Source organism: Mastigoproctus giganteus, chromosome 8 (assembly GCF_048544385.1).
Source record: "Mastigoproctus giganteus isolate SK-2022 chromosome 8, ASM4854438v1, whole genome shotgun sequence".
Classification (NCBI taxonomy): domain Eukaryota; kingdom Metazoa; phylum Arthropoda; class Arachnida; order Uropygi; family Thelyphonidae; genus Mastigoproctus; species Mastigoproctus giganteus.
Genome location: NC_143582.1, coordinates 220,629,473 through 220,656,477, shown reverse-complemented (window position 1 = coordinate 220,656,477; position 27,005 = coordinate 220,629,473). Strand labels below are relative to the sequence as shown.

Here is a 27,005-nt window from a genome sequence, read left to right as displayed (position 1 = left end):
ATATTCAAAAATAAAATAAAACAAGATTTTTTAAACTAATTTCTCTTAAAAAAAAACTAAACTTTATGCAAGAGAGCTCCCCCTATTGAGTAACTGACAATCCGAAAGTATTGTAATGGCGGATTTTTAATCTTAAAGCTTTAAGTGAATTTTTAAGTTCTTTTTAAGTAAATTTTACTGTTAAAGATAAAAAGAATTAAAAACTTTTAATTAAAATAAATGGGATTATATGATTTCGCTAATTAATTTTTTAAAGCTTGTCTCGATCTGTTCTACTGAATTTTCTCACGGTCTATATCAAATTTGCTTCACATGCGTACCAGCTAAGCAGTTCTCAATAAATTATAAATAAATAAATATTTTAAATGATTTAAGCTTACTAGTTTTCATAATGTCTGGCTTCATTAATTCGCTTCACTTACAGAATATCTTGACCGGTAGACTATGAATGAGCATTGTGTAGTTTGATCACGTGTTTTCATCAATGCACGTGTACTCTTGTGCCTTAATACCATCTGATATCTTTTGCGAAGAATGAAGGATGCTTTTCTTTTCTTTTTTTACGCCGGATATGATTGGTGCAAGCATGAAAAAATATTTCTTAAATTATCTTTAAGCAGAGTACACGTGCATATTTTGCTGCATCAAATGTTTGTGATTGAACAGGTGATCAAACTACACGGCATCATAATGCCCAATCATAGTCTACTGGTCACGATATCCTGCAAGTGGAGCGATTTAAGGAAAACAGTTTTCCTTTTTTCCTTCTTAATACAATCCGATCTCTTTTGTGGAGAATAAAATGTGTTTTTACGCCGGATATGGTTGAATGCAAGCCTAAAAAATATTTTTTAAAGTATTTCTAAGAAGGAAAAGCTGCTAAAGTCCCTCTCAAAGACCTTTAAAATTCCCTTTAATTATACACCATTTATTTTAATTAAAAGCTGTATGAACATTAATTTCTGTCGTGTAATAAATTTGCAACTTAAAAAAAAAAAAGAAAATCTCTTTTGCCTTTATGGTGAAAAGGATTTACTGCTTCCCTATAGGTTTCACCCTGCTGCGTTCTCTGCAGGGAAAACAGGACTCCAGTGAAAAGGTGTACGTCGTTTACTTCCTTAAACAGTTGTCAAGTATGTATTCTGTTTATTGCTAAACCAGTTAGACCAGATATGCGGTCAGGTTTCAACATTAGACGTAATATATAGAACAATTTCAGGCAAGGATAACGTCCTTCACCTGGCACTGCGTTTTATTCATTTATTTTTTTATTATGTTCTTTTCTCTTCACTCTTTTGGTCCTTTATATTAAATCAGAGATGATTAATCCTTTCTGTGGTTTTTCCACGTTTTATATATTTTTAAATTAAGATATGCAGTACAACAAATTACTTATTCAGGTTGAAAGCAACGGTGCTGCAACTACACATAATTCTCATAGCAGTTGGATCAGCCGGACCATATGCGTGGTTCACGTTCTGAATGAAAGAACATTTGATGGTGGGAAATAAATCTTCATATAACGTCTAATTACCATAGACCACTGCAAGATCACAGCTTTTCTAAAATATTAAACTGCAAAATAGTTAAAAATGCACAAAAATTTCGGTTACACTTATCTATAAAAAGATAGCTTTTTTTGAGGACACAAGTTATACTTTTTTGGGCATATACTGGAGCAGATTGATGTTTTGCCTTCTTTCCCGCCCCCTTCCCCACAGATGTGCAGTTTTTTAGCTACAGGTTCTTTCCAAAAAAGTTACTCCGGTTTTAATTTTTTATGTTTATAGAAATGGTGTGCATACAGTGTGTTTGGTGACTCCGAACTCTGTAGTCTTTAAGAAGTGGAAGTCATGGGGAAATGTTTTTAATGCGTTGCGGCTGTCTTCGTCCAAAACGTTCCGTAGCGAATTAGGAGGCCCTGGGCGAGGATTAACGAGACTCTCCCTGTGGAAGTAGTGGCCTCCCCACTCCCCCACAAAAACCGGACAGTCATTGGTTTCACATATACGAAAAGGTTTCGTGTCAATTTCTTCTAAGTCTTGAGGATTGTTTCCATAAAAATACCAAGAACACAAGGAAAGTTTGGCGTAAAAAAAAAAAAAAAAAAAAAAGTTCTTTGGATGGAAATCGAAACTGAGCATAGAAACTGAAAAGTTGAAACTATTATTTTCATAGACAGAATAATAAATAATACGGTTCTGCTGCTAAAGCAGTAGTGGTTGCAAAATTTATTAAAACTTGAGAAATAGTATATAAATAAAACTGAATATAACTAAAATTAAACTGACAAACTTATAATACTTGCTCATTAATTACAAAATACTAGACATTTGCATGTTCAGTATTTTCTGTTTCTTTACTGGAAAGCGAGCTCAAATACTGGACTCACTGAGTCAAAACTGGATATGTGGAGACCCCTTTGGGGTACAAATGGATTATAATTATGGGTGGCATAGTCATTATAATCAGAGTCTTCAGTTTTTTTGGCTTTTTTCATGGTGTGGCTGAATTAATCAGGCTCAGATGAGGGTTACATAATGTTTATTTTCAGAAACTGATTTTTTTTGTTTAGCAAAATGACAAAAGTATATATTCAGTTATACTGAATATACTGATGCCTCATAGCATAAAGTTGCTTTAGCACTCAACATGTGTTACCATGTTCAAACTTTGAAGTGAATGCAGTAATGTACAGTTTTTTAATTAAGGCATGTTTTTTTCTGCAAGTTTTATCTATCATTGTATGACATCGAAAAATCTTGCTGTTAAATTACATTAATCTCATTTTACAGGTGTGGGCCGGAGATTTAAAGCTGCGATTGCCACTAGAAGTAATTGCAACTGCCACAAGTGGTACCTTTCGTCTTGACTATAACCCAGCACATGGAAATCCTGCACCAAATTTTACATTTTTTCCTATGGACTCTGTTGACTTTGTGCCAATTTCCGATGTTCTTCCTGGAACAGAATATACATTCCAACTCTATTATACCAACCAGACAGTATCAGAATGGAGGGCTTGGTTGACAACTGTGCCTACAGGTACACATTTATTTTTAAAAAAATTAAACAATTGCAGCAACAAAAGTTGCCTTATTTATGTTTCACAGGTTTCTAATCTAATATTAAAAGAAGCTCTTGCTGTTTTTAATATTCTTTTTTTAAATTAATATGTTATTAGAGTATGACAGAATGAATTTCAATAACGTTTTTGTGAACAGTTGACTAGTTTTGAGAATAGTTAAATGCCTGAAATAAATTTTAGGCATTTAACTGTTTCTCACTAGCATGTGAACCCAATTATATATACATAAGGGGATTTAATAAACGTGAGAACTTAGAACATGTTATTAAATACTGTTATTTAATAACAGTATTATTCTCTTTATGGGTAAGAAAAATGTTCTAAGACTGATTTGCATATTATGTGGACTGAAATCCAAAGAGTAACTGATCAGGAGCCTATTCCTCTGTTTGAGATTAGCTAACTTAGGCCTGTTCGATAAGGTGTTAAGGAATTCCTATGAATACCAAAGGATTTGAGCCCAGATCCCTTGAAATAAATGATAAATGAAGCACTAATTTAATAGCAGTATATGTATTATTAGTACACTCATGCACACACAAATAATAGTGCACATACATTATGTGATCAAATGTATTTGGACACACAGGTAACTGCAAAAAAGGATTTAATTCAGAAACCTAATACATAGTGGTGACAATTTTTGGCCTGTGCAATGGCCTCAACTCTTCTCTCTAAACTTCTGTCAAATTCTGGTAAATGTTTGGCCAGAATATGCCTCCTTTTCTCCTGAAAAGCAGCTGCTAGGGAAAGTTTGGTAGGTCTTCCTTTTGTCCATAGCTTAATTCAATGCTACATGTGTTCAGTAGGTTTTGAGGTCCATGCTTTGAGCTTGCCAATCCAACTTTTTGATGTTATTGCCAAAAACCAGTCCTGTATGGCTCTCCCTGAAAAACATGGAGTGTTTTTAATGCCGCCACTGGAAAGTCCTATTTTCATTGTGTTGCTACAGGTGTAGGTTATGCATAATTGTCCAAAACATTCAAGAAGGCCGTGGACTTTGTGGCTTTATCCACTAGCACAATAGGACCAAGTTTGAAGTAGCTGAAACAGCTCATACCATTAGATCACCTCCATCAGACTTCACAATCAAGACATTAAAATCAGATAGAATGACATTTTTTGAATGATACCACTCAAGAAATGTCATTTTACATTAGTGATAAGGTTTATATGCAGCTATCCTACAACTGAGCCCAATGCTACGTGGTTTCCTATGAATTATTGATGTTTTTGTGAGCCTTTTGTGCCTGCTGCAGTTCTCTACTGAGTCATAAACTGTCCTCATGCTTCATAAGCTTTTGAAGCAATCCAGACCTTTTTTTTTATTTTTTCATTGAGGTTTTTTTTTTATCCATAGCTTTATCCAATGCTACATGTGTTCAGTAGGTTTTGAGTTCCATGCTCTGAGAGTGCTTTCAACCATTAATAGAATACTTCATATCCACTGAAAATATGTCCAAATTATGTTTAAATGTAAGCATTAACAAATGTTACAATCACAGATTCTGACCACCAACTTGTAAAAACCAAATTAAGATTTTCACGAGATTGTTAAGAAAATAGAAAATCAGATAGACCCTGAAACAAATTCAAACAGAAATTTGATTTTTAAATGATGATAAGTACAGTGTTGGCTGTACAGTGTGTGTATTCACAGGCCAATTTGCAAGTTGTGTAAGTTTAAAAATTCTGCTCCCTCAGCCTGAGATCAGCTAGGAATGGTTGAATTTCTCCAGTCATAGGATGGGAATAAAACTTGAACCTCTCCAAATGAGTGCAGGTAGTGATGTGTAGTGCCAAATAAGTTTCCACAGAGGGCAATTTATATTAAGTAGAGCCAAATATTTAAAGTAACAGTGAAGTAAAATAAAGCACTTACATACAGTGTTTAATAAGATTTCTTGTACTGATCTATAGAATTACTCAGACTAATGATAACTGGCAAAAACAAAATGAGGATGAAAACCTAATCAAATCTGAATAATTATTATACATCTTGTTACAATGTATAAGTCGAAAAGCATCAGAAATAGATTTTTTTTTTTATGTAAACCCCAAACACGAGAAGTGATAGAACCTATAGTACTTAGTACCGTGCTTGGGTTCTTCCACCTCTATAGACCCTTCCAAGGAAGGCAGACTGAGAATTGGAAAATCTTCACTATGTGGCATTGGGACAGTAGCAGATGGTACACCGATATACAGGGTGATTCACTACCAGTGCGACAAACTTGCAGGAGGTGTAGGGGGCACAAAGACAAATCGGAATCACATAGCATTGCACGGTCCGAAATGCCTTTGTCATTCGGTAGGGGACGTTGAACGGGAGGTCACGTGAACAGTGATCCTGCTGGAAGTAAGTCAGCATTTGCAAACCATTTCTGTTGAAGAAACCAAGTACCAAAAGCCCTCCAGAGTGGATAATCCGCAGGCTCCAATGATTGGACACATTGCAGATGGTATGGACTCATTTGGTTTGTTGACAGTATCCTCCATACAATGGATTGGGAAATACCCAATCGTTGGCCTATTGCTCGAGTACTTGTATTCGTATTGCCTTCTGCAAGACTAGGACATTCTCCTCATTGTCTGGCATCCTCGTCGTTCGCTCTCGATTCATGGTACCTCTCGTGAAACAACCAGTCTCGCGTAACCTTCTGTGCACATGTGCGAAAATCGTATGATGAGGAGCACGCCTGTGCTCGGAAACATTCCTGGTACAAGCGCAGAGCGGTGCACCCATTACAGTCCGCAGCTCCATACGAGAGGTACGTGTCGGCCAGTTCAACGTTTGAATACTCGTCCATCCTACTGCCTCGGGAACTGGTTCGTAAATGCTGACTTCCAGCAGGATCGCTGTTCACGCGACCTCCCGTTCAACGTCCTCTACTGCATGAAAAAGGCATTTCGGACCCTGCAATGCTATGTAATTCCGATTCATCTTTGTGCCCCCTACACCTCCTGCACGTTTGTCGCACTGGTAGTGAATCACCCTGTATATTTCTTCAGTCTTTAACCTTCTATACATCAGTGTGTCTCACTCAAAAGTAGCCACATAGCCATCCTAATGTTGTTTCATAGCTAACAGAAGTGAAATGTCCATAATGGATGCCTTAATCATTCGTAGACAGTGCAAAATGTTTCATATGTTCTAAAAAACTTAATACCATCCAAAATATTGTTCTTGACTGCTTTGAACCAATGGATGAGCCTCCTATTCACCAAATGTGCAACACAAAGTGTGATTTTAAAAAAATTCAAAGCTGACTTTATATCTATAAATTGTGGCATCGTAGTTTGTTTGTTTTTTGTTGCAACATATTTGGTGGCCAATCTAGATATAGTAATGCATGAATTATTTGTCAAGATATATTCATATCAAGATAGAAGTAAAACTACAGTAGAGCATGGTTATCCGGAATAATTAATGTCAGACCTCTTCCAGATAGCAAAATTTTCCGTTCCGGATAATTAAATGTAAGGTAAAATTAAATAAATAACTTATTAAGGTAAAAGAAAGACTTTTAAATAGTGTGAAAAAAAACCAAATTTATTTAATTAAAAAATTACTGAATCTGGAACTAAACTAAACATAATATGAAATGAAGGGAACAAATTACGTCATGGAAAACTGAGTTCACAGAAGCGAATAATTTAACTCTATCACTCGTGGTTGCCGAGAAAACCCATTAGTCCTAATCCAACATTTTACCAGATATAAGACATGACAAAAAAGATAGAAATACTTTCGTAGCATAATAAACATTTGTCTCAAATACTACCATTAATAAAAATAAGAAGAAAAATTATCCTTTCAAATTATTCCAGATAACCGACGTTCTACTGTATATTCAAAATGTTTAACACAGGAAACACTCCAGAAATAATAATATAAATTGAAAAAAAAAAATTTCAAAGCCTGACAAATGCTTTTCATTCCTTCACCTCTTTGAAGAGAGTTATTGAGAAGCATTTGTCATGCTTCGGGATGGCTCTCCATGTGCATACTCACTTCTTCAGCAGTTGGCATTTTCAGTTTAATGGTTGAATATCCATTGACTCTGTGCTTCCAGAACAATAAGAACTAATAAATTACTCAAACTGCCCCTTAAAGTTATAATTCAGAAATAGTACTCCTAGCTAGTTTTAAAATAGGATGTTATAAGTGAAAAAAATAAGTACAAGATATTGTTTGCTTATTTTAATGCTGAGATGAAGTATTTTTTCTTAGGCAGCTATGCAGAATTGTTTGGAGTAGATACGAAAGGTCCTATTGGCATAAAATTGAAGTTCACTTTATGCCAAAGAACCCCTTGATATCAGTGCAAGTCTGGCTCCATTAGATTTTGAAAAAACTTTTGTAACACTGTCTCGACAACTGTGTGTATGTATAATATATTTGGAAATATTTTCACACTAAAAAGGACTTCTCTGTATAAATTTTAATGATGGGGATCTTAATGTTATTCATTTTTCTTTACTTACTACAAATATGTAATACAATTTTGTGATAAATAATAACAGCATATTTTATTTTTCCAATATTTAGCACCAGAACCACCAACCAACCTTACCATAATTGTACAGAATGGAAAATCAGCCGAATTATCATGGAGTCCACCTGCTAGGGGTGGTCACACTGGTTTTAAGCTATCCCTTGTGCCTTTCTCTGAGAAAGATGAGGTAACTTCTCGTAATGTGTACATTAGTCATCCGGCTCCATTTATTCTTCGTGATTTGACTCCTGGGGCATCATATGAAGTTCAGCTTTATTCAGTTTTCCATGGCCAAGATTCACCAGTTCATGTTTCAACTAATTTTACTACAAGTAAGGAGAATATGTGGAATATAAATACTGCAGTTCAAAATTATTATTTTCAACATTTAATGATTGTTTATTAAGTTTCTGAACATTGCGTAAATGTTTAATATTTAAATTTAATTGAAAAAAACTAATTATAAGTTAGTGTATTAAGATAATAAATTTTTTAATTTTAATATTTCAGAACCCAACACCCCAGGACGTTTTATTGTATGGTTCCGAAATGAAACAACACTCCTAGTTTTATGGCAGCCACCTTATCCTGCTGGAATATTTGACCATTATCGTGTTAGTATAATTCCTGAAGATGCTGTTAAATCTGTTATATATGTAGAAAAGGATAGAGATCCACCTGGACCATCGCAAGCAGCATTCAATGGGCTTGTCCCCGGAAGAGCATATAACATCTCTGTACAAACTGTTAGTCAAAGCAAGATCAGTGAGCCTACTAGAGCACAGTACCACACTGGTAAGTTCAGTAAATTCTTATTCCATTTACAAATGAATGTATAAAGGTTATCAAAGTAAATGTATATCGCCCATCAGTAAACATTGGTTCACTGGTGAAAAATTAAAGACTGTTATATAAATTGGAGTAGCATTAGGGGTAAGTTACTGCTATGGATAAAGGTATGGTTGATTGGGAGAAGATAGAGTAGTTAGCAGTGGGCACTGTTTTTCTTGGACAAATGTTATTAGTAGAGTCCCCCCCCATTTACGTGCTGGTCCAAGTGTTGTTTTCTGTACTGTATTTAATGATATTGATGTAGGCATATCAGGTTTAATGGCTAAGTTTGCAGATGATACAAAGGTTATCAGGGTGGTTAATAATGGTAATCGGGATATGCTACTGCAAAAAGATCTAGATAAATTTGGCAGATGGGCTGATAAATGGCAATTAAAGTTTAACATTGACAAATGCAAAGTAGTACGTATGAGTAACAGTAATCTCAGAATAACGTATGAACTGCATGGTACTATACTCAGGATAGTGGAGAACAAAGACTTGGGTTATTATGCAGTCAGACACAAAGTTCTCTTAAAAGCAAAGACAGGCTGCCAGGACAGCTCATGACATGAACACTAGTTCACTTCAAGATGGTATTTGTTGGGGGGGGGAACTTCTAGCGATGTGTAGGCTTTTGCTATTAACCAAAATAAAAATTTATATGTATAATCTTTGTTTTAACCTTCATATCATACTCTTCTTATCAACATAAGGTACCAATTCAGCTGTCCATTAAATTTAAAATTCAATTTCCTCCCCTCTCAGATGCCCCTAGTTGTCAAGCTATGTAACCCACATGTTTGTAGTCTTTCCTCATAATTATATAGACAACTCTTTGCATCTTCTCACCAGATGAATTGCCTGTGCTCTCATGAGCCACAGTGGCTCTGATCATGTCCTCTCACACCATATAGAAAAGGCCTGGTTTCAAATCACATCAAAGAAATGAGGAACAGAACTTTTTCTTTTTTTTTTTTTCAACAATATACACTAGCTGAGTTAGTCGATCTTGGACAAGGATAAAATGGTGTTTTTTTTTCTTACAGAAACATTTGTTTTTTGTCCAGCAAAACAAGCAAACTGCCTGAGGAATGCTTGTAATTTACACACTTAATATACTATGACTGTATGAGCTACTTGTTCTGGTAAACCAAAATTGAATTGCTCATCATTGGACCTTAGAGCTGTGCTTCGGATCATTGTCTTGTCGTAATATAAAATTTCTTCCATAAAGAAAGTCTAAAGGATATTGCATTATGTTCAAGAATGTTTTTATAGTCTTTTCTTAAAATTACTTTAATTCTGATTCTGGTTATGTCTCCCACCCCAGAAAAACAGAAGCAACCCCATATCATATTGGAACCACTACTGTGCTTACCTGTAGGCACTAAACAATGTGGAATCATTTTTTTCTTCCATTGATTGTCTCACATAAACTTGATGCTTGGATCCAAAAATTTCAAATTTGTCTTCATCCAGTTCCACAGTATGATTTTCCACTATTCAGTTATCCATTGTTGATGGCTCTTACCCCAATACAACCATTTCTGTCAAACTTTCAGTTTTAATAAGAGCTTTTGGACTGCTACACGATGACAAAGTCCTGCTTGTTTAAGACAAAGTTTTACAATGTATTTTCATGGGAGTTTCTCTGTTCCTATTGAACTTGGCTCAGATTTCAAGTGCGGTAAGTCATCGATTGCTTTTAGAAATCAGTGTTATGGTCTTAACTTGCATTTCCATTTTTGTTACATGCAGTTGTCCCGATCATGGTTTGTCCTTTAAACTGCCAGTCTCTTGAATTATTAAATGGTAGTTTGTACTCCTTTAAATGAAACACTTAGTTTTTTTGCTAATACTTCTCATGGAATAACTTTCTTTATACAGAGTTATAATAGCATTTCTTTTTTCAATACTCGGTTCCTTATTTCTTGCTATATTTATTATGAAACACACAAAACTTACACAAAACACTCTTTCTGAATGACAGGTGTTTGATTTTATAAGTTACAGCTCTTAGTCCTGAATTTATCTTATTACAAAACACTCTAGAATCATCTAGTGGTGGACAAAAAAGTGCATCACCTTAAAAAAGTAACATTTAAGTTGTTATTGTTTGATTACAATCATTTTATTTGTTGCAAAGCAAAGGTATTGCATCAGACAGTAATTGCAAGGTATTGCATCAGCCATTTCTATAAAAACAGCGTCGGAAAGGTACACATGCTCATTAGTATCCTGTTTTGCAGAGGTGTAAGAATAGCTCCATATGTTCAGTTGACACCAAGAAAAAAAAGTGTAACTTTGCTTTGTCCCAGGAAGGACTTTCTATGCATGCTACCGCTGATAAAATAGGCTGCCACCAGTCAAGAGTATCCCTGGTGCTGAAATTAAAGTTTGAAACCGGTGATGTGAAGAGAAAACTTGGATCAGGCCATACCCTCTTATGGCTTGAAGGCATCATATGCCTTTACTAATACTAACCTTCTATAATATTGAAAGAATACTCCCACTTTCTTGAATCACTTACAATGTTCTGCCACATTCAGGAGTCTTCTACAATGTTCTACTATACATTGTAGATGTACAGTAGAACATTGCAAAACATTACAGTAGAACATTGCAGATGTACAGTAATCCAGAAAGGTGTAGAAGACACCTTTCTGGATTATTCTTGAATATTCTAGAAATGTCTTAAATATTACTTAAGTCTTTTGATTTTTGTACATAATAATCCTGAAAATTATGAAGCATTTCTTAATTGCTTCACAATAAGAATTACGAAGCAATTAAGAAAGATGAGGCATGATTTCAAACTTTTAGGCAGGAGTGTATGTGATTGAAAATAATTGTTTTAATATCATAAAACATACAGTACTTGTTCCAGTTGCTCAAGTTCACGGGGCAAAAAAAATTTCCCCTCTATATATAAACAAACGTGTTATTTATGGTTATATAAAAAAATTTCTAAAAATATTAAATATGTTAATATAGTCTTGCATCTTTTTTGTTATGATGTATTTAATTCATGTATTTATTATTAATGCATTTACATTTATGTGTTCTACAGTGAAGTTTAAGCTCATGTATTAAAAGCATGTTTATTAATTTAAAGTTTTATTTTAGTTCCTCTAGCTCCAACTAATGTCACCTATGATAAGGACACTCTTAGCTCAACTTCCTTTAATATTTACTGGTCACCACCAAAATTGCCTTCTGAATTTGACCGTTATCAAGTGGCTCTTCAACAACAGAATGCTGTGCGGCAAATGTTTGGTAGGGATGAGGACCGTGTTGCAACCTTCACGGATGATATACTTCCTGGACATACTTATGAAGTTGTAGTGAAAACTTTGAGTGGAAATGTGGCAAGTTGGCCTGTAACTGCAAATATAACAACAAGTGAGTAGTAAATTCTTGTTTATTTTATTTTTTCCATCTTGAAATTAATACTTTTGCCTGTCAACTGAAAGGAGTATAGTGCACATAGTGGTTCCATACAACAAACCTCAAATTTCCATCATGGAAATTTTTGAGGTTTGTTATATGTGTCTAATGAGAGAGAGAGAGATCAAGCTAAAAGCCTTGAGAAAAATTATATTTTATGTAATTTCATGTTTTATTAGATATTAATTTTATAGTATTCGTAATGATTTTAATTTATTCTGATATTTTGAATTTTTTGCATTTATTATTAAGGAAATGATGATCAATTAAAATTTGTATCACTGTAAATGATTTATACAATCACTTGTTGCGCCATTAATCAAATAATGTAATAAATCAGCTTTAATGGTTCATCACACAACTTTAAAAATGGCAAAGACCTACTTGGTACAGCACATGCCAGAGGGGCTAATGCTTAGGCCAAAGAAAACAACAAATTTGAATACCTTACTACCTTAACTAAATGACTCGCCTTACATCCAGCTATCAGTTAACTGAACAAACATAACACAATAAATTATTATTAATATAATATAAGAATGGCTAAATAATGAAAGGAAGTGGACTTTTTCTGCTGTTATCAAAAAAAAAAAAAAAAATTACTAATACTTTCCCATAGCCAGAAGTGGCTATCAGATTCTGTCTTGAGTCTTGGTCACCTTGAGAGATAATTTATTCCAGTGATCTGCAACCTACTTCCCAATGCTAAATGTCATGGAATCCTACAACTCTGAACTATGCATACAAAATTAAATTTAATGAAATGAAAGTTATACTGTAAACTACTAAAATATTGGATTTTTAAAAATAATTTCAAAAATATGTACTCAAGTCTCTTGTAAACTAAATTATATTAAGAAAAATTAAATTTTGGAAAATATTAGTATAATATTGATAAAAGAAAAAGAAAATATATGAAAATATGGGTTTAAAATTTGATATTAAGGACCAGTGTCAATATGTCAATATTGATACTTATATTGGGGAAGTATATGATTTCAATTTCCTTCATATAATTTAGTTTTTTTGGAACGTTATGTAGATTTATAATTTCTAAATCCTTTTTAAAAAGTTCAATATTCTAGCTTATTATACAGCTCTATGCAGTTAAGCTTAATTTTGAATGCATAGTTCAAAACTTGTTTCTTTTTTATTTTATTTTATTATTTTTAATTTACTTGATAGCAAGAATCCCAGAGTGGCTTAAAAACATCACCTGTAAATAAGTAATAATTTAATATATTGAATGTTGTGGATGTAGGCTTTATCAACATTACAGGATCAATAAACCAATTGTTAATATCAAAATGCTCTTGTTTATACTCTGGCATGACCACCAGGTCAGTGGAGTTTACAATAAATCAATCAATACGAATATTAATCATATTTAGTAGTCATAGGCTTGAACCCTGGTCCACTCAAAGAGCGTGTGCTACTGCACTCATGCTCTTGACTACTCGGCTACGTCAGGCCTTATGTTAAGTGTTCAAATTTCTGTTAATTTAATCTAATTTTAATTAATAATTAAACTCTTGATATATGAAAATTACAGATTAAATATTATTATTGTAGTATCAGTTGTTTTTATATCAACATAAAGCAATAAATTTTAAACTTTATATTTAATATTTTAACAGAACCATTACCTATTATTGGATTAAAGGCTTCTCCTGATAACATTGGCAGAATCAAAGTTAAGTGGCAGTCCAATAATGATAGCTTACAAGATTCCTACAAGGTTAGTATCACTCAGAGATATTTGAAGTTAATTTAATGTATACTCATCTTGTCTGACAAATCTTGTTTCAACATTTGTAGCGTTGTTGCTTCTGCAACCTGGCCACTCAGCTATGTGCAGCCTAAAAATATTCTGTTTATATTCTGGAACAACAACCAAAAGGTCAAAGAAACATACAATAAATCACGAATACAATCTTTAGCAGCTATGTGGGTTTGAACCACATGAATACAATCTTTAGCAGCTACATAGGCTTGAACAACATTCCACTCCAAGAGCATGTGCTACTGACCACTCAGCTACATCAAACCTGTGTGTGTGTGTGTGTGTGTGTGTGTGTGTGTGTGTGTGTGTGTGTGTGTGTGTGTGTGTGTGTGTGTGTTAGCAGGCTGATTTGCATATTGTGAGAGCTGAAAAACCTGGAATAACTTGCAGGGGAAACCCTTCTTCCTCCATCTGAGACCAGCTGGTACAGTCCTGATTGAAGTCCTTTTATAATTTCTTCTAGGCATTGACAGAATTTGAACCCAGACCTCTCCAAATGAGTGACTAGATGAAAATGCTATATTGTCAAAGAGAATGAGTAGCTAACTTATCATAAAAATACGATGACAAGGAAACATAGGTAATGTGAGAAAATTAATCCTGGATACTGGAATTTTTATTGTAGGAAAAATTACTGGAAAGATTCTTGTTCATGAAAGATTCTATGTCATTGTGAAAAATAGGATGTCACTAAAATGAAAATTTGTGGTTTTATGGTACAACAGTATCCTTAGAGACCATATTACATTAGCAAATTGTGTATGTGAATGCAGCGCCAGTTACAGGCTATTTTGTGCCCTAGGCAAGGCTAACTACTTGCATCCCCCAAAAAATTGCCAACTTCAATTTTCAAAAACAGATGTCATGTAGAAAAAATAAAAAGCACAAAACTTGAAAGTGCTAAATTTATTTTAAATTGCAAGAATAAATACTACAACAATCTTTGATTATCTTTCTCAAATACAAAAGAAAATGTTTTTGCACACAAATAATTTTGAATAATCTTGTGAATTTTAATGTTAAAATTTAAGTCTCAATAAAAGTTTAAATTTCAAGCACATCAAAATCTCACTCTTCGTGCCTTTTCCTCTGCAAATTTTGTCACCATTCCTTTAGGTCAGGTGCTGAAACTTGGGCATGTCAGTTGATATAGATGCCAAGCCAACTAGTCTCTTTTGCAACATCGTTGAGCTTATGTTCGTTTTTTAAGTTTGGGCTTTGAGAAACTGTGTTCATTACTTGCCACAGACACTGGAAGTGTGAGAAGGATCCTTGGAGCAAAAGAAACATGAGGCACATTATCCAGGAATTTTTGTTGTAGTATGAAGAAAAATACTCCTTGTGGTGGCATAAGACTTTGGAAGACTTCAAGTTATTGCTATAAGTTTGCAGCACATATCTTCAGCATCAATATCTGTTTCCATTTTAAAAAGAAAAATAGAACAACATATAAAGAGGATAAATAAAAAAAAACAAGAGTATAGAATTTTTTTTTATAAGACTTTATAATTAATTATAGTTCATAGCACTGATGTGGTATTTATCTTAAAATAAAAAAAGAAATTATCAGTTACATTTTTTAAATGGGTTAAAAAAATTAATCTGTATAAAACTGTGCCCTTAAAGGTCAGAACTGTGCTCCTCTGAGGTCTGCACCCTAGGCGGCTGCCTAGTTGGCCTAATGATAGCACCGGCCCTGTGTACATGTGTGAAAATGTATGTGTATGCAGCACCAAACAACTGATCGATAACAGGACCGAGATCATATAAGACAGGACTGAGTTTTAGAAGAATTTAAATCAAATAAGTTTTCTTTGCCCCAGTGGAGAATTATCTGGAGATCAACATTTAAGGAATTGGTAGCGGATATTCGAGATGTTGAAGCTAATTGAGCAGGGTGAGGTTTCTCGAAATTTAAAGTGGAATGCAATGTGCTATCATCAGCAAAACTATGGATAGGATTTCTGGTCAATGGAAGAAGGTCATTAATATACAAGAGGAAAAGAGTTGGGGAAAGAACTGAACCTTGGGGGACACCACCATTAGTGGAGAAATTAGAAGACAGAGATCCATCTACCATCACCCTCAGTGAGTGATCAGTGAGAAAACTGGATACCCAATTACAAAAAACAGTTGGCAAACCATAGGATGGAAGCTTGTTTAAAAGACTTATGCCAAACATGATCGAAAGCCTTTGAGATATCAAGAGCAACTGCTTGTGTTTCACCGAACTTTTCCGTTGAATTTGTCCGTAAATGGGTAACATAAGCCAGAATATCACAGTGGATTGACACTGGGGGAAATCCATGCTGGCGATCGTTCATCAGACTGAAGGTTTCTAGAAGTTTAAAAGATGGAGGTTAATTGATTACTCCATTACTTTAGAAAGAGTAGAAGTAATTGCAGTGGGATGATAATTGGATGGAAGGGATTTGTCACCTTTTTTAAGAACTGGCGCTGGATATGAGCAAATTTCCAAGCAAAAAGAAAAACACCTTTGGAATAAGAAAGTGAAAAAAGGTGGCAAAGAACAGGAGTAAGTTCAGGAGTGCAGGTTTTGAAAACAAGTGGAAAAAAAATACCATCATGACAGACAGGTTTCTTAGCATCAAGATTTGTCAAAATCCTTCTGACGTCCTTTTGATATAAGGCTACCAGAGGCATTGAATGGAGCATGCTGGGAATGGTGTGGGGTGTTTTACCAAGATCATTAATATAAGTTGGAAAAAAAAATGGGATGCTAAGCAGGTCAGCTTTATAATTGGCTTAAGTGACAATAGAACCATCTGGTTTTGACAGAGGTGGAAGCAGAGATGGACAAAAGTTGCAGCCAATAGCTTTGGCAAGAGCCTAGAATGCTCGGCTACCATTTGGCAAGAACCAAGTTTTTTAATCTTAGCCTGTTCAAAATCTAGTTTGGACTGATTAATAACTGCTTTACAATTGTTGTGAGTTCTGGTGTAGGTATAAAATGAAACTGGAGAATTGGAAACAAGCGAATTACGATATGCAAATTCTTCTCTTGAACAGCCTTAGCACATTTATTGGAAAAACAAGGTTTTGATAAAGCACTATGTTTTAAGGTGGAAGGTGGAATAAAGGATTCCATCCCTACAAGAATAATTTCACTGACACGATTTGAGCAAACTTTGACATCAGAAGTTTTGAAACAGTAACCCGACCAAGGAAAAAAGAAATCTCACAGGTCATCCCATTTTGCATTCTTGTAATGCCAAACAACACGAGGTTGGGAATAGTCATGAGATAAAGGCTCTATTGGAGAAGAGACAATCGCCAAGTTGTGATCTGAGGTGCCTAAAGGACCACTCACTTCAACCGTGTACTTAGAAGGGTTATTTGTGAGAAAAAGATCAAGTGTGTTGGCTGTATGGTTGGGATTGTCTGGTAGGTAAATGAACAATATAGGTGAGGTCATTAGTAATCGAAAAAAGCCTCAGCCTCTCGACCAGCTGGATCTGTGTGGCTAGAAAACAGAAGCCAGCTGGAGTTGTGAACATTAAAATCACCAAGAGAAATTACCTTACTGTTAGAAAAGTTGAACTGGAGAAAGTCAAGTTGCAAAGAGAGGAAGTCAAGTTGCAAAGAGAGGAAATCAAAGAATTCCAAGTGATTAGTGGAGTTCGAAGAATGGTAGAGACAACATATGAATTTTACAGAATAAGGTAGAGAGATTTTAAGCCAGAGGAGATTCCAAATTACCAAGTCTCTGACAGGGAATATTGGAACAGACATATGCACAAGTACCACCTTTGAAGTGAAAGGGCCGACCGGGCTAGCCGGGTGGGTAAAGTGCCTGCCTAGCAACCCAAAGGTCGCGAGTTCGAATCCTGCTTCGGGCTTGGATCAAAGTACTGCAAAAACCTTGGGAGGTGCATTATGGCCACAGAAGCCGATGCGGCAACAACTACCAAATAAAAAAAAATAAAAAAATGAAGTGAAAGGAATCATAAAGTGAATAATTTGGGCAACTGTGATGAGCAGTGGTTGAATCAACCAATAACTGAGATTCTGCCAGAAAAAGTACATGGGGTTTGGCAGACTGCAAGTGGAAATGGACATCATTGAGATTAGAACTGAGATGACATATATTTGTTAAATGAACTAGGAAGTGTTTGGGAGGTTTAGATTTTTTTGCAGATAACTTTGCTCTATTAGTTTGACAAATGTTGCACGTGGAAGACGGCTGTACAGATTTGAGTGGTATGGCATTAAGGGCAAGTTGCTGCAATGGATAAAGGGATGCAATGGCAAAGAGTGGTAATAAATGGACACTGCTCTAATGGGACTAATGTTATTAGTGGAGTCCCCCGGAGTTCAGTGCTGGGCCCATTGTTGTTTTGTGTATTTATCGATGAATGTATATCAGGCTTAATGGCTAAGTTTTCAGATGATACAAAGGTTGGGAGAGTTGTTAATGACAGTAAAGACAGTATGCTACTGCAACAGGATCTAGAAAAGTTAGGCAGATAGGCTGAGAAGTGGCAACTAAAGTTTAACATTGATAAATGCAAAGTAATGCATATTGGTAGCAGTACTCCAAGGGAAATGTACCAACTGTGTGGTACTAAACTCAGGGAGGTGGAGAATGAAAAAGACTTGGGTGTAATTGTGCAGTCAGATATGAAGTTCACTGAGAAGTGCAGATGGGCTTCCAGAGCAGGTCATGGAGTTTTGTCAATGATGTATAGGAATTTTGCTAGCAGAGACAAGGATGTGATTATCCCTTTCTATAAGGCAGTGGTCAGGCCACACCTTGGGTACCGCATATAGGTCTGGAGGCCTCATTTTAGGAAGGATGTAGAGTTGCTAGAACGAGTACAGAGAAATGCAACAAGATTGGTGAATAGAACAAAGGGTTGCTCTTATGAAGAAAGGCTTCAGTTCTGCAAGTTGCTGCATATGGAGACTAGGCACCTGGAAGGTGATCTCATTGAGGTGTATAAGGCCTTGAATGGTTCGAGCAGGCTCAATGCTGACAGGATACTTCCGCTTGCTCAGGTTAAGCACCTGAGGGGGCATAGATTCAAATTGAAGAAAGACAGTTGTAGAATAGATGTGCGAAAGTTTGCCTTTAGCTAGTGGATAGTTGATTGCTGGAACAGACGTCCATCTGTTGTTGTGGAAGTTGATAGCTTAAATAAATTTAAGGCTGAACTAGACAAACATTTGGAGTGACCGGAAGGGTGAAATGGGAAAGGTTTTTTTTGTATAAGCTTTCTTTCTTGCATCATATGCCTCAACTAATGCTAATGCTAAATCATGGTATATTCTATAGCAAGAAAGAGTGTGTGTGTGGGGGGGGGGACATGCTGTGTGATGCAATGAAATTTTTGAATATGGTGTACACATGATAAGAATATGGCCAGATCCTCGACAATGCCCCCCCTCCCCACATACACTGTACTCAGACTCCCTCCAGTCATTATTTGGCAGAGTAGAGGCAGCAATATTGTATACTAGCTGATCTGGAAGCCTCCTAGAGAGTTGTCAATACGTTTGGTCCGGTGTACTAACTAGTGGCCGGTCTGCGAACACCATTTTAGAACTGTGCCCTCGAAATGTAAGGAAGTTTTGATCTCGCCATGGTGTTCATCATAACCTCAAAGGACATCAATCATACTGCATGATGGAAGAGATGGGGAGGGTCGGTTATATGAATACTCTCACTGATTGAGCTTTGATGTGCTCCACAGTGGAAAAGATGATCATTGTAAACTTAATATTTGTTTAACAAAAATGTTTTTTTTTGCTTTGTTTTGTTTTGTTTATGCCAAAACCACACGAGTTTGGATATCTACTAATAAAATGTGAAATTTTTATATATACTTGTCACAGGTAATATTCAGTGAACTAGAAGCTTTCAGTAGTGGAGAGAGTCTGAAAGTTGTGCAGGATAACTATATTTACCTCTCCAGTCTGTTACCTGGAAGAAACTATTCTATTAGTGTTGTTGCTTTGAGTAAAGGTGTTCCGAGTGAGCCAGTTTTAATTTATCAAGCAACAAGTAAGTGTTTTCATTATATAGTTAATACTTCTATGAAGTCAGGGAAGGGATATATAATTTCATTTAGCTGTCTTAGTTATTAAGAGTTCTGTGGTTAATGTGATCTCTTTGACTACTTAGAGGAGACTCAGTAAGTAGGTTAATTGGTATTAATTGATGATAGGAAGTTAGTCCATCATTTGCTAATAAAAAAAAGAAAAAAGAAAAAAAGTAACTTGTTATAATCCAGGTATCTGTTTGACCCCTTTATTTAAGCTCTAATTCTATAAGATTAATGGAAGCTGCCCCTCAGTGCATCTCAGAATCCACCATTCACCCTGTCTGCTTTCTCTTTTTGCAAAATAACAGCTTACGCTTGCCTTCTTATTTCTGTTTGCACCAAAGTCAATGAAAATTTGAGTTACAGATGTTAGCAGTAGAAATTCAACTGCATTTTTACAGTGAACACAATTTTTCTCTGTCTCCCCCCCCCCCAGAGTTATGGTTTAATGCAAGGGTCTTGCTTTTATAATTAGTTTGGCTTTAAACTATTTCGGACTATACATGTCCAAAACAGGTCTGGAGTCCTCATTTTAGGGAAGATGTAGATCTGCTGGAATGAGCACAGAGAAGGGCAACTGGTGAGTGGAACAAACGGTTGGTGTTACCAAGAAAGGCTTTAGTTCTGCAAATTGCAGCTTCTGGAGACTAGGCACCTGTGAGGTGATCTAATTGAGGTGTATGAGGCCTTGAACAAATTTGAGCAAGCTCAGTGCTAATGGGATTCTTCCTCTTGCTCAGATTACTCACCTGAGGGTACATAAATTCAAATTGAGGAAAGACAATTGTAGAATAGATGTGCAGAATTTTGCCTTTAGCCAGCAGGTGGTTGTTAGATGGAACAAACTTCCATTTGTTGTAGTGGAGGTCAACAACTTAAATAAGTTCAAGGCAGAACTAGACAAACATTTGGAGTGAATGGATGGGTGAAATGGGAGTTTTTTTTTTTTTTTTGGGCTGATGCTATATAAGCTTGCTTTCTTGCATCATATGCCTCTACTAATGCTAATGTTACTGATATGAATGAGTAATATCTAGATATGTAATTATTTGCTTTTGTACTTTCTTTTAATTTAGGTAAATCCCTTAGCCTGTGTATAATTATATGTACTATGGATTTATTTTCAGACCAATAAGCTGTATTTATTTATTTATTTACCTATCTATCTATAGTTAAACAAATTATTATTGAAATTTCTGCCCACATTAATTTATATAATTAAAACTGTATATATTATTATTCCTAACCTGTACATTTTCCACGTTATCGCTACTATAGTAACGTGTAGCACTTCACAGATTTATTTGTGACTTGCTCCCATAAACCAACTGAATAAATTTCTTAAACTTATTGCTTATTTATTTGTTTCTAATTGGTTTTAGATAAAATCCAGACATTGCAAAACAATGTAAACCATATAATTATAGAGTGAATACAGAAATACAAAACCAGTAGCTACTGATCTCTCTTTTTTTTTTTTTTTTTTGTCGAATTTTTTCATACTTTCTAAAATTATTTTATACAAATTCATTCTAAACTTTTGATTAATATAATTTACTCTGATCAAGATATGTACCAAGCTTAGTGTAAACATTATTTTTTATAAATGGAAGTTTGTAAAGTAATTTTAGTTTTTAGAAAATAAGCAAACTTTTGCTTATTTTTTGCTTAATATATTAAAAAATTGCAAAATGTAAATTGGATCTCTGTAAATTTTTTCCCAAAACAAGCCATTACAATTGAAATAATTGCCCTGTTGCTTAAAAATTGTTTTAAACTGATCTAAAATGATTATGCATTTTATTAATAAGAAAATAATTGAAAGAGAACACTATTTAGACATATTTATTTACAAATAATCACAGAAATGCACTTCAGGCCATATGAATGGCCTTTCATTGTGATCAATGTGAGAAATTATCATTATGTAATAAAATGATAAAAATATACCAGCACTGAACAAATTCAGTTGTGGTACCATTATGTCTTCTATAACAGATATCAGTATTTTGTTTTCCTACCATGAGCTTTAATTACCACTTTTCACTCAGCTGGCATGGAGCATATCAGATTCTTGATGTAATTGCTGCTTAGTTCATAGTACCAGACATGAATAAGGGTTTCTTTCAATGTTATCTTGCTTGATGGCTTTTAGCAGCAATTTTGTGTTCCCATGACAGTTTTCAATCAGGTTCAGATTGGGACTATTTCCTGGCCATGATAAGATATGATATTGCAGTTTTGCATGCTCTTCATTACCCAAAGATAAAAATAAATTGATAAAACAGTCAGTGTCTGAAACAAGTTAAAATTAGCATACAGTACAAGTGTATTAAATGATTTTGTAATTTTGTACTAACCTTATGTGCAGTGTGGCAAGTCACACAGTCTTGTTGGAAAACACAATTCTCTGTTCCTTGAAAGCCATTTCTGATGATGGGTAGAAGAGTCCTTTAAAAATTTTTGTAGTAGTCACCATTAACAGTACCATTTGCAGAATGTACAGCCACTCCCCTACTTAAGTTAGGGTTTCATTCTGCAAAACTCTATGCAAGTCAGAATTTTATGTAAGTTGGAATTTCCCTAAATGCTTATGCAGCACTCGCAACTATGAGCACTGAATTTGATTGAAGCAAAAAAGAAATGTTCGACGAACATGTAAATAGAATTATTTATTCAATTTTTTTATCTCACGTGCAGAAAAAATTACAAAAGTGTACAAAATTACAAAAATTTCAAAATTATAAAATTACAAAAACAGAGAGGAGACAGGCATAACATCAGCAAGTTTTACCTTTCGAGCATCATTGCCAGAATTAACTCTCCAGCTGATAAGCACGCCACTGCAGAAGTTGAGGGCTGTGGAGATTTAGAAGGGGTTTTTTCCAACACATAACAAAATTTCTCTGCAGCTGCTGAATCGGCATTGGTTACTTTACCGCATACTTTAATGTTTTAGAAGCCAGCACGATGCTTGAACCTATTAAACCGCCCATTGCTTGCCACAAACTTGGCTTGGGGTTCGCCATACTTATCCTTAATATCTTCATAAATATTCTTGCTTTTGCTTGAATGGCCATTGGACTCAGGGGCACTTGTTCTGAATCTGATTTTCCATCCATATTATTAATAGTCTTTCCATCTTTGATATAGCACCTGAATGCTGTTTTGTGATCACTGTTGATCCTTTAACATGTTCTTTTATGCGTGCACTGTACCTTAAAATAGTATTCACTGTTGGAGCAGCGAGACCTAATTTCGTGCAATAGATGACAAACTCTGTCCTGCTTCGTACTTCTTAATTAAATAATCTTCGTTTCTAATTCAATTCCTTCCAATTTTGTTTCGTTTCCTAGAACTTCCAGCACTTGCACTTTCTGTTGTAAAGTGCAAGTGCTTTCCATTATAATAAGTAAATAGGAATGAAGAGAAGATCTGAAAATGTATTTATGTTTTTTATATGATTGAAGATTGCAGTGAAGGGGAACTCATTTCACCATAATACCATAACGTAAAAACCCACAGAATTCCAGTTATCGGTATTATAGCAAATGCAGTAAGATCAAATTTACTACCTGTTTATAATAGATTGCCCTAACAGAAAAGCCCAATAAACTGGAAAGTGCAACTTGTTTTTATTGTTTTATGGTAATGACCTCCAAAAATGTGTTTTAGAAAAATATCACAAAGGCATTCAAAATTGATTCTTATAATGGAACATATGATAACGATGAAAGTGTAGTGCAATTTCCATTATAAAAATGACCTTTTATAGAGATAAATAGCTTAGTTATATAGCAAAAATTTCAACTTCTAAGGTCTTGGAACTAATTACCAAAACAAATAGTGTTATTGGGTTTACATTATGATATTTTCACGATACCTCCATTTATTCCTACAGGATGCAAAATATGGTTCTGTGATTTTTTTTAAGTTTGAACTGGCCGGCAAAACCTTACGTAAAGTTGAATTTCCATAAGTCAAGTATTACGTAAGCCCGGGGAGTGGCTGTATTTTGTCCAGTTCCTTTGCTTATTATGCATTCCCAAACCATCTGGTCCAACGGAAACATTACTGTTGATTAAATACAGTAAGGGTGATATGCTTCTTTAGGTCTACACTGAATGTAGCATTTACCATCAATCCACAGAGGTTAGATTGATTCATCAGAGAATATTACAGATTTCCATTTTTCAGTTATATCCAATTAGCATGTTCTTTAGACTAGGTTAGTTGTTTTTTTTTTACTCATGGATTTTGTTCATAAGAGCTTATGAGATTGATATGCTTTCCGATCACTCATCACAAGTCCTCATCAGACAGTTCTGTCACTTGCATTTACCCCAATATGTTCCTTCCACATGGATTTTAGGTCTGTGGAACTTGTACAATGATCATGGAGGCATAGACACTTCAGACTGTCCTGTGCTGCAGTACTCGTGTTTCAGTCCGTTTCCAGATTTTCTTTTGACATCTCCAGTATCTTGTTTGTTTTTAAGTAACCTTGATATAGTAGTCTGGTTGCAGCCAAACTTTTGTGGCTATATGTTGACTAGAAAATCCCTCTGTATCAATAGTAATAATTATACTTTTCTTCATTGGAGTTAACTGAGTGTTTGCCATACTGCTGCTGAATATAAAGTGAAGCCAGATAGCAGAGATGGATTCTTTTATCAACAAGATGATGCAATATACCACTAATATTACAAAGTGTAAAATGCATCACACTAGTTTTACAAGATGATGTAGTGTCTTGAGATGACATAATTTTACATATAGAGAGTTATTCAACTTTAAGAGAGTGATTTAATTTATGTGGCTATATTATATATATAATAGTGTGCTATTCATGTATGTCAGCCATAATGGTGTTGGCAAAAATGAGTATATGCAGCTTTTTTTAGCAATGACTCAAATCTACTTATAATCAGCAAACATTTTTAATGCAATACATAATTTAAGTTTACACTGGAGTGCTAGGCATAAGGTTAAAAGTACTTGTATTTTTCTTTAGAGCCTTCATCTCCTGTCATAGAACTCCTTGATCCTATCGAGCATGGGTGGAATGTATCATGGAAATCTGATGTCACTAGTCGTCAGGATCAGTATGCTGTTGTTTTCTTACGGAATGATACAAAAGAAAAAGAAGAAAAAACAACAAAGAACAATTGGATATTATTAGATAGTCTTTATCCTGGTGCCGGGTATGAAATTAAGGTGTATGCAATTAGTTATGAACTATGGAGCGAGCCGCACTCATACTACCAAACACTATGTAAGTTTATTTCCATGTGAAAGTTTTTTATGCAGTAACTACAATATCCAAAAGTGTGTGTGTGTGTGTGTGTGTGTGTGTGTGTGTGTGTGTGTGTGTGTGTGTGTGTGTGTGTGTGTGTGTGTGTGTGTGTGTGTGTGTGTAATAAGAATAAATAAATAGTGTCCTTAGTTTTATATTTAATTTACTCCTTCCAAATGTTTACCTAATCCCTCTTTAAATCTGCACGATCTCTCTGACTGTACATGGCTAGGCAGGAAGTAACTTTTTCCAATGGCTAATCTCTTTGTGAAAAAAAAAACAAATTTTCTTATTATTTGCAGTCTAAAATCATTTTTTCTTAATTTGAACCTGCTTGTATTATCCTAGAAGGAGAAAATATACTCCCATGATTAAATATGCCCCATTATTGAGAGATCCCCTCTCAAGTCTAGAGGAAGAGAAGGATTTCTAAATTGTGTTGAATCGCCCCACAAACAGGGAAAAAATAAAATAAAAAATAAATAAATAAAAATTTATATATATATAATTAATGCATTAACTCAGGTCATCACCATATATAATTGGAATAAGTTTAGAGGTCAAGGGCAGATAATATCACAAAAGTAATTGCAAATAACAGATTTATGAAAAATTGGGTTAAATAAACAATAGAGGTGTACAAGAAAAAATATAATCTGATCAATCCAAAACTTAGTTACAATGATCCGACAAATTTAAGAAATCAGTTACTATTTCCTGCATCAAAGATATTGGGGATTAAAAAAACAGAATATTCAATAAATATGGTTTAGAGTTGGCTGTTAAACCCATTAATGAAATGGGAAACATTCTTAGAGCGATCAATACCTTCCACACACAGGAAACATACATATTTACAAAAATATGTGTGGTTGTGGCATAGAAAAAAGAGCAGGTAACTCAAAACTAGAATAGAACATTTAAAATGCATAAAAAAAAAAAAAGGAACACAAAGTCTGAATTAGTGAAACATGCAACTGAAGGTAAAGTTAAAAAATGACATTTTTAAAATTATGGTTGAGATTGATTGAGTCAAAAAAAAAAAAAAGAAGATAAATTATAATAGCTGCATATTAAAGCTGCTAAATTTTTATTTAATGCTCTATATGATAGAGCAGGGGTGACCAACTGAATTTGTGATGCGATCTACTTTTTTTCTTCAAAATGTGCTGCGATCTATCATCTCAAGAATTTCATTGCACACGGTTAAAAAAGTTAATCAACACATATTGAAAAATGTTGTTTATAAATTTTAAAATTACATACAATTCAGAATTCTTATATTAAATTCATATGCTTTTTAATTTTTGTGAAGTTTGTGTCTTCGTGTCATCTGCCATGCTTTCAAAATCAGGGATATACTATGATAAGGCCAACTGTAAAGAATCTTCTGTATGCAAGTCCATAAGAGTAGAGCAAATCTTTGTTTGTTTAAAATACGAAAATCGGATTCACATTGATATGTGGAACCAAAACAGAAATTTAAAAGGTCACTGCATTTTTTTACGTTTGGATACTTTTCTCGGCAAACGTTTCCAAAAGTGTTTTTCTGACGATTTGGCTCTTAGGAAGATATCGTTTCTCGATGTAATAATTTCATTTTCAAGTAATATTTTCTCCATGTAAAAAATCTTGATGATTGTTTACTGCAATTTGTTTTGTATCTAAGTTGACATTAAATAGATAAGAAATATATTGAACAATGTAGCTGCTGATAATGATTTTGGATATTTGCAAAATGATTGAATATTTTTTCTTTGAGATCCTTAACCATTGCCAAAAATTCATATTTATATGCAGAAATACTACTAATCATGTCACTACATTTTTATTTTTTCCTTGTAATTCCAAATTCAGATCACTTAATTTACTGGTAAAATCTGCCAAAAAAGCCAGATCACATAATCATCTCCCCTTTCAACTTTTTTTTAAAATTTCATTCAGCAAATTTTGAAATCTCTGTAGAAACTTGCTCCGACTGAGCCACCTCACA

At 34.5% G+C, this 27,005-nt stretch overlaps 1 protein-coding gene across 2 annotated transcripts in view; it reads left to right on the top strand.

Annotated features, from left to right (window-relative positions):
• The window catches only part of LOC150082339 (tyrosine-protein phosphatase 10D-like), a 179,698-nt gene that overhangs the window by 89,181 nt on the left and 63,512 nt on the right, over positions 1-27,005 (top strand). For both annotated transcript variants that reach the window (XM_090379228.1, XM_090379229.1), the window contains exons 2-8: positions 2,796-3,045; positions 7,641-7,919; positions 8,098-8,382; positions 11,548-11,823; positions 13,506-13,606; positions 19,508-19,676; positions 24,731-24,991. In XM_090379228.1, the coding sequence (XP_090235354.1) occupies positions 2,796-3,045; positions 7,641-7,919; positions 8,098-8,382; positions 11,548-11,823; positions 13,506-13,606; positions 19,508-19,676; positions 24,731-24,991 (1,621 nt within the window). The remainder of the gene's footprint in view (positions 1-2,795; positions 3,046-7,640; positions 7,920-8,097; positions 8,383-11,547; positions 11,824-13,505; positions 13,607-19,507; positions 19,677-24,730; positions 24,992-27,005) is intronic.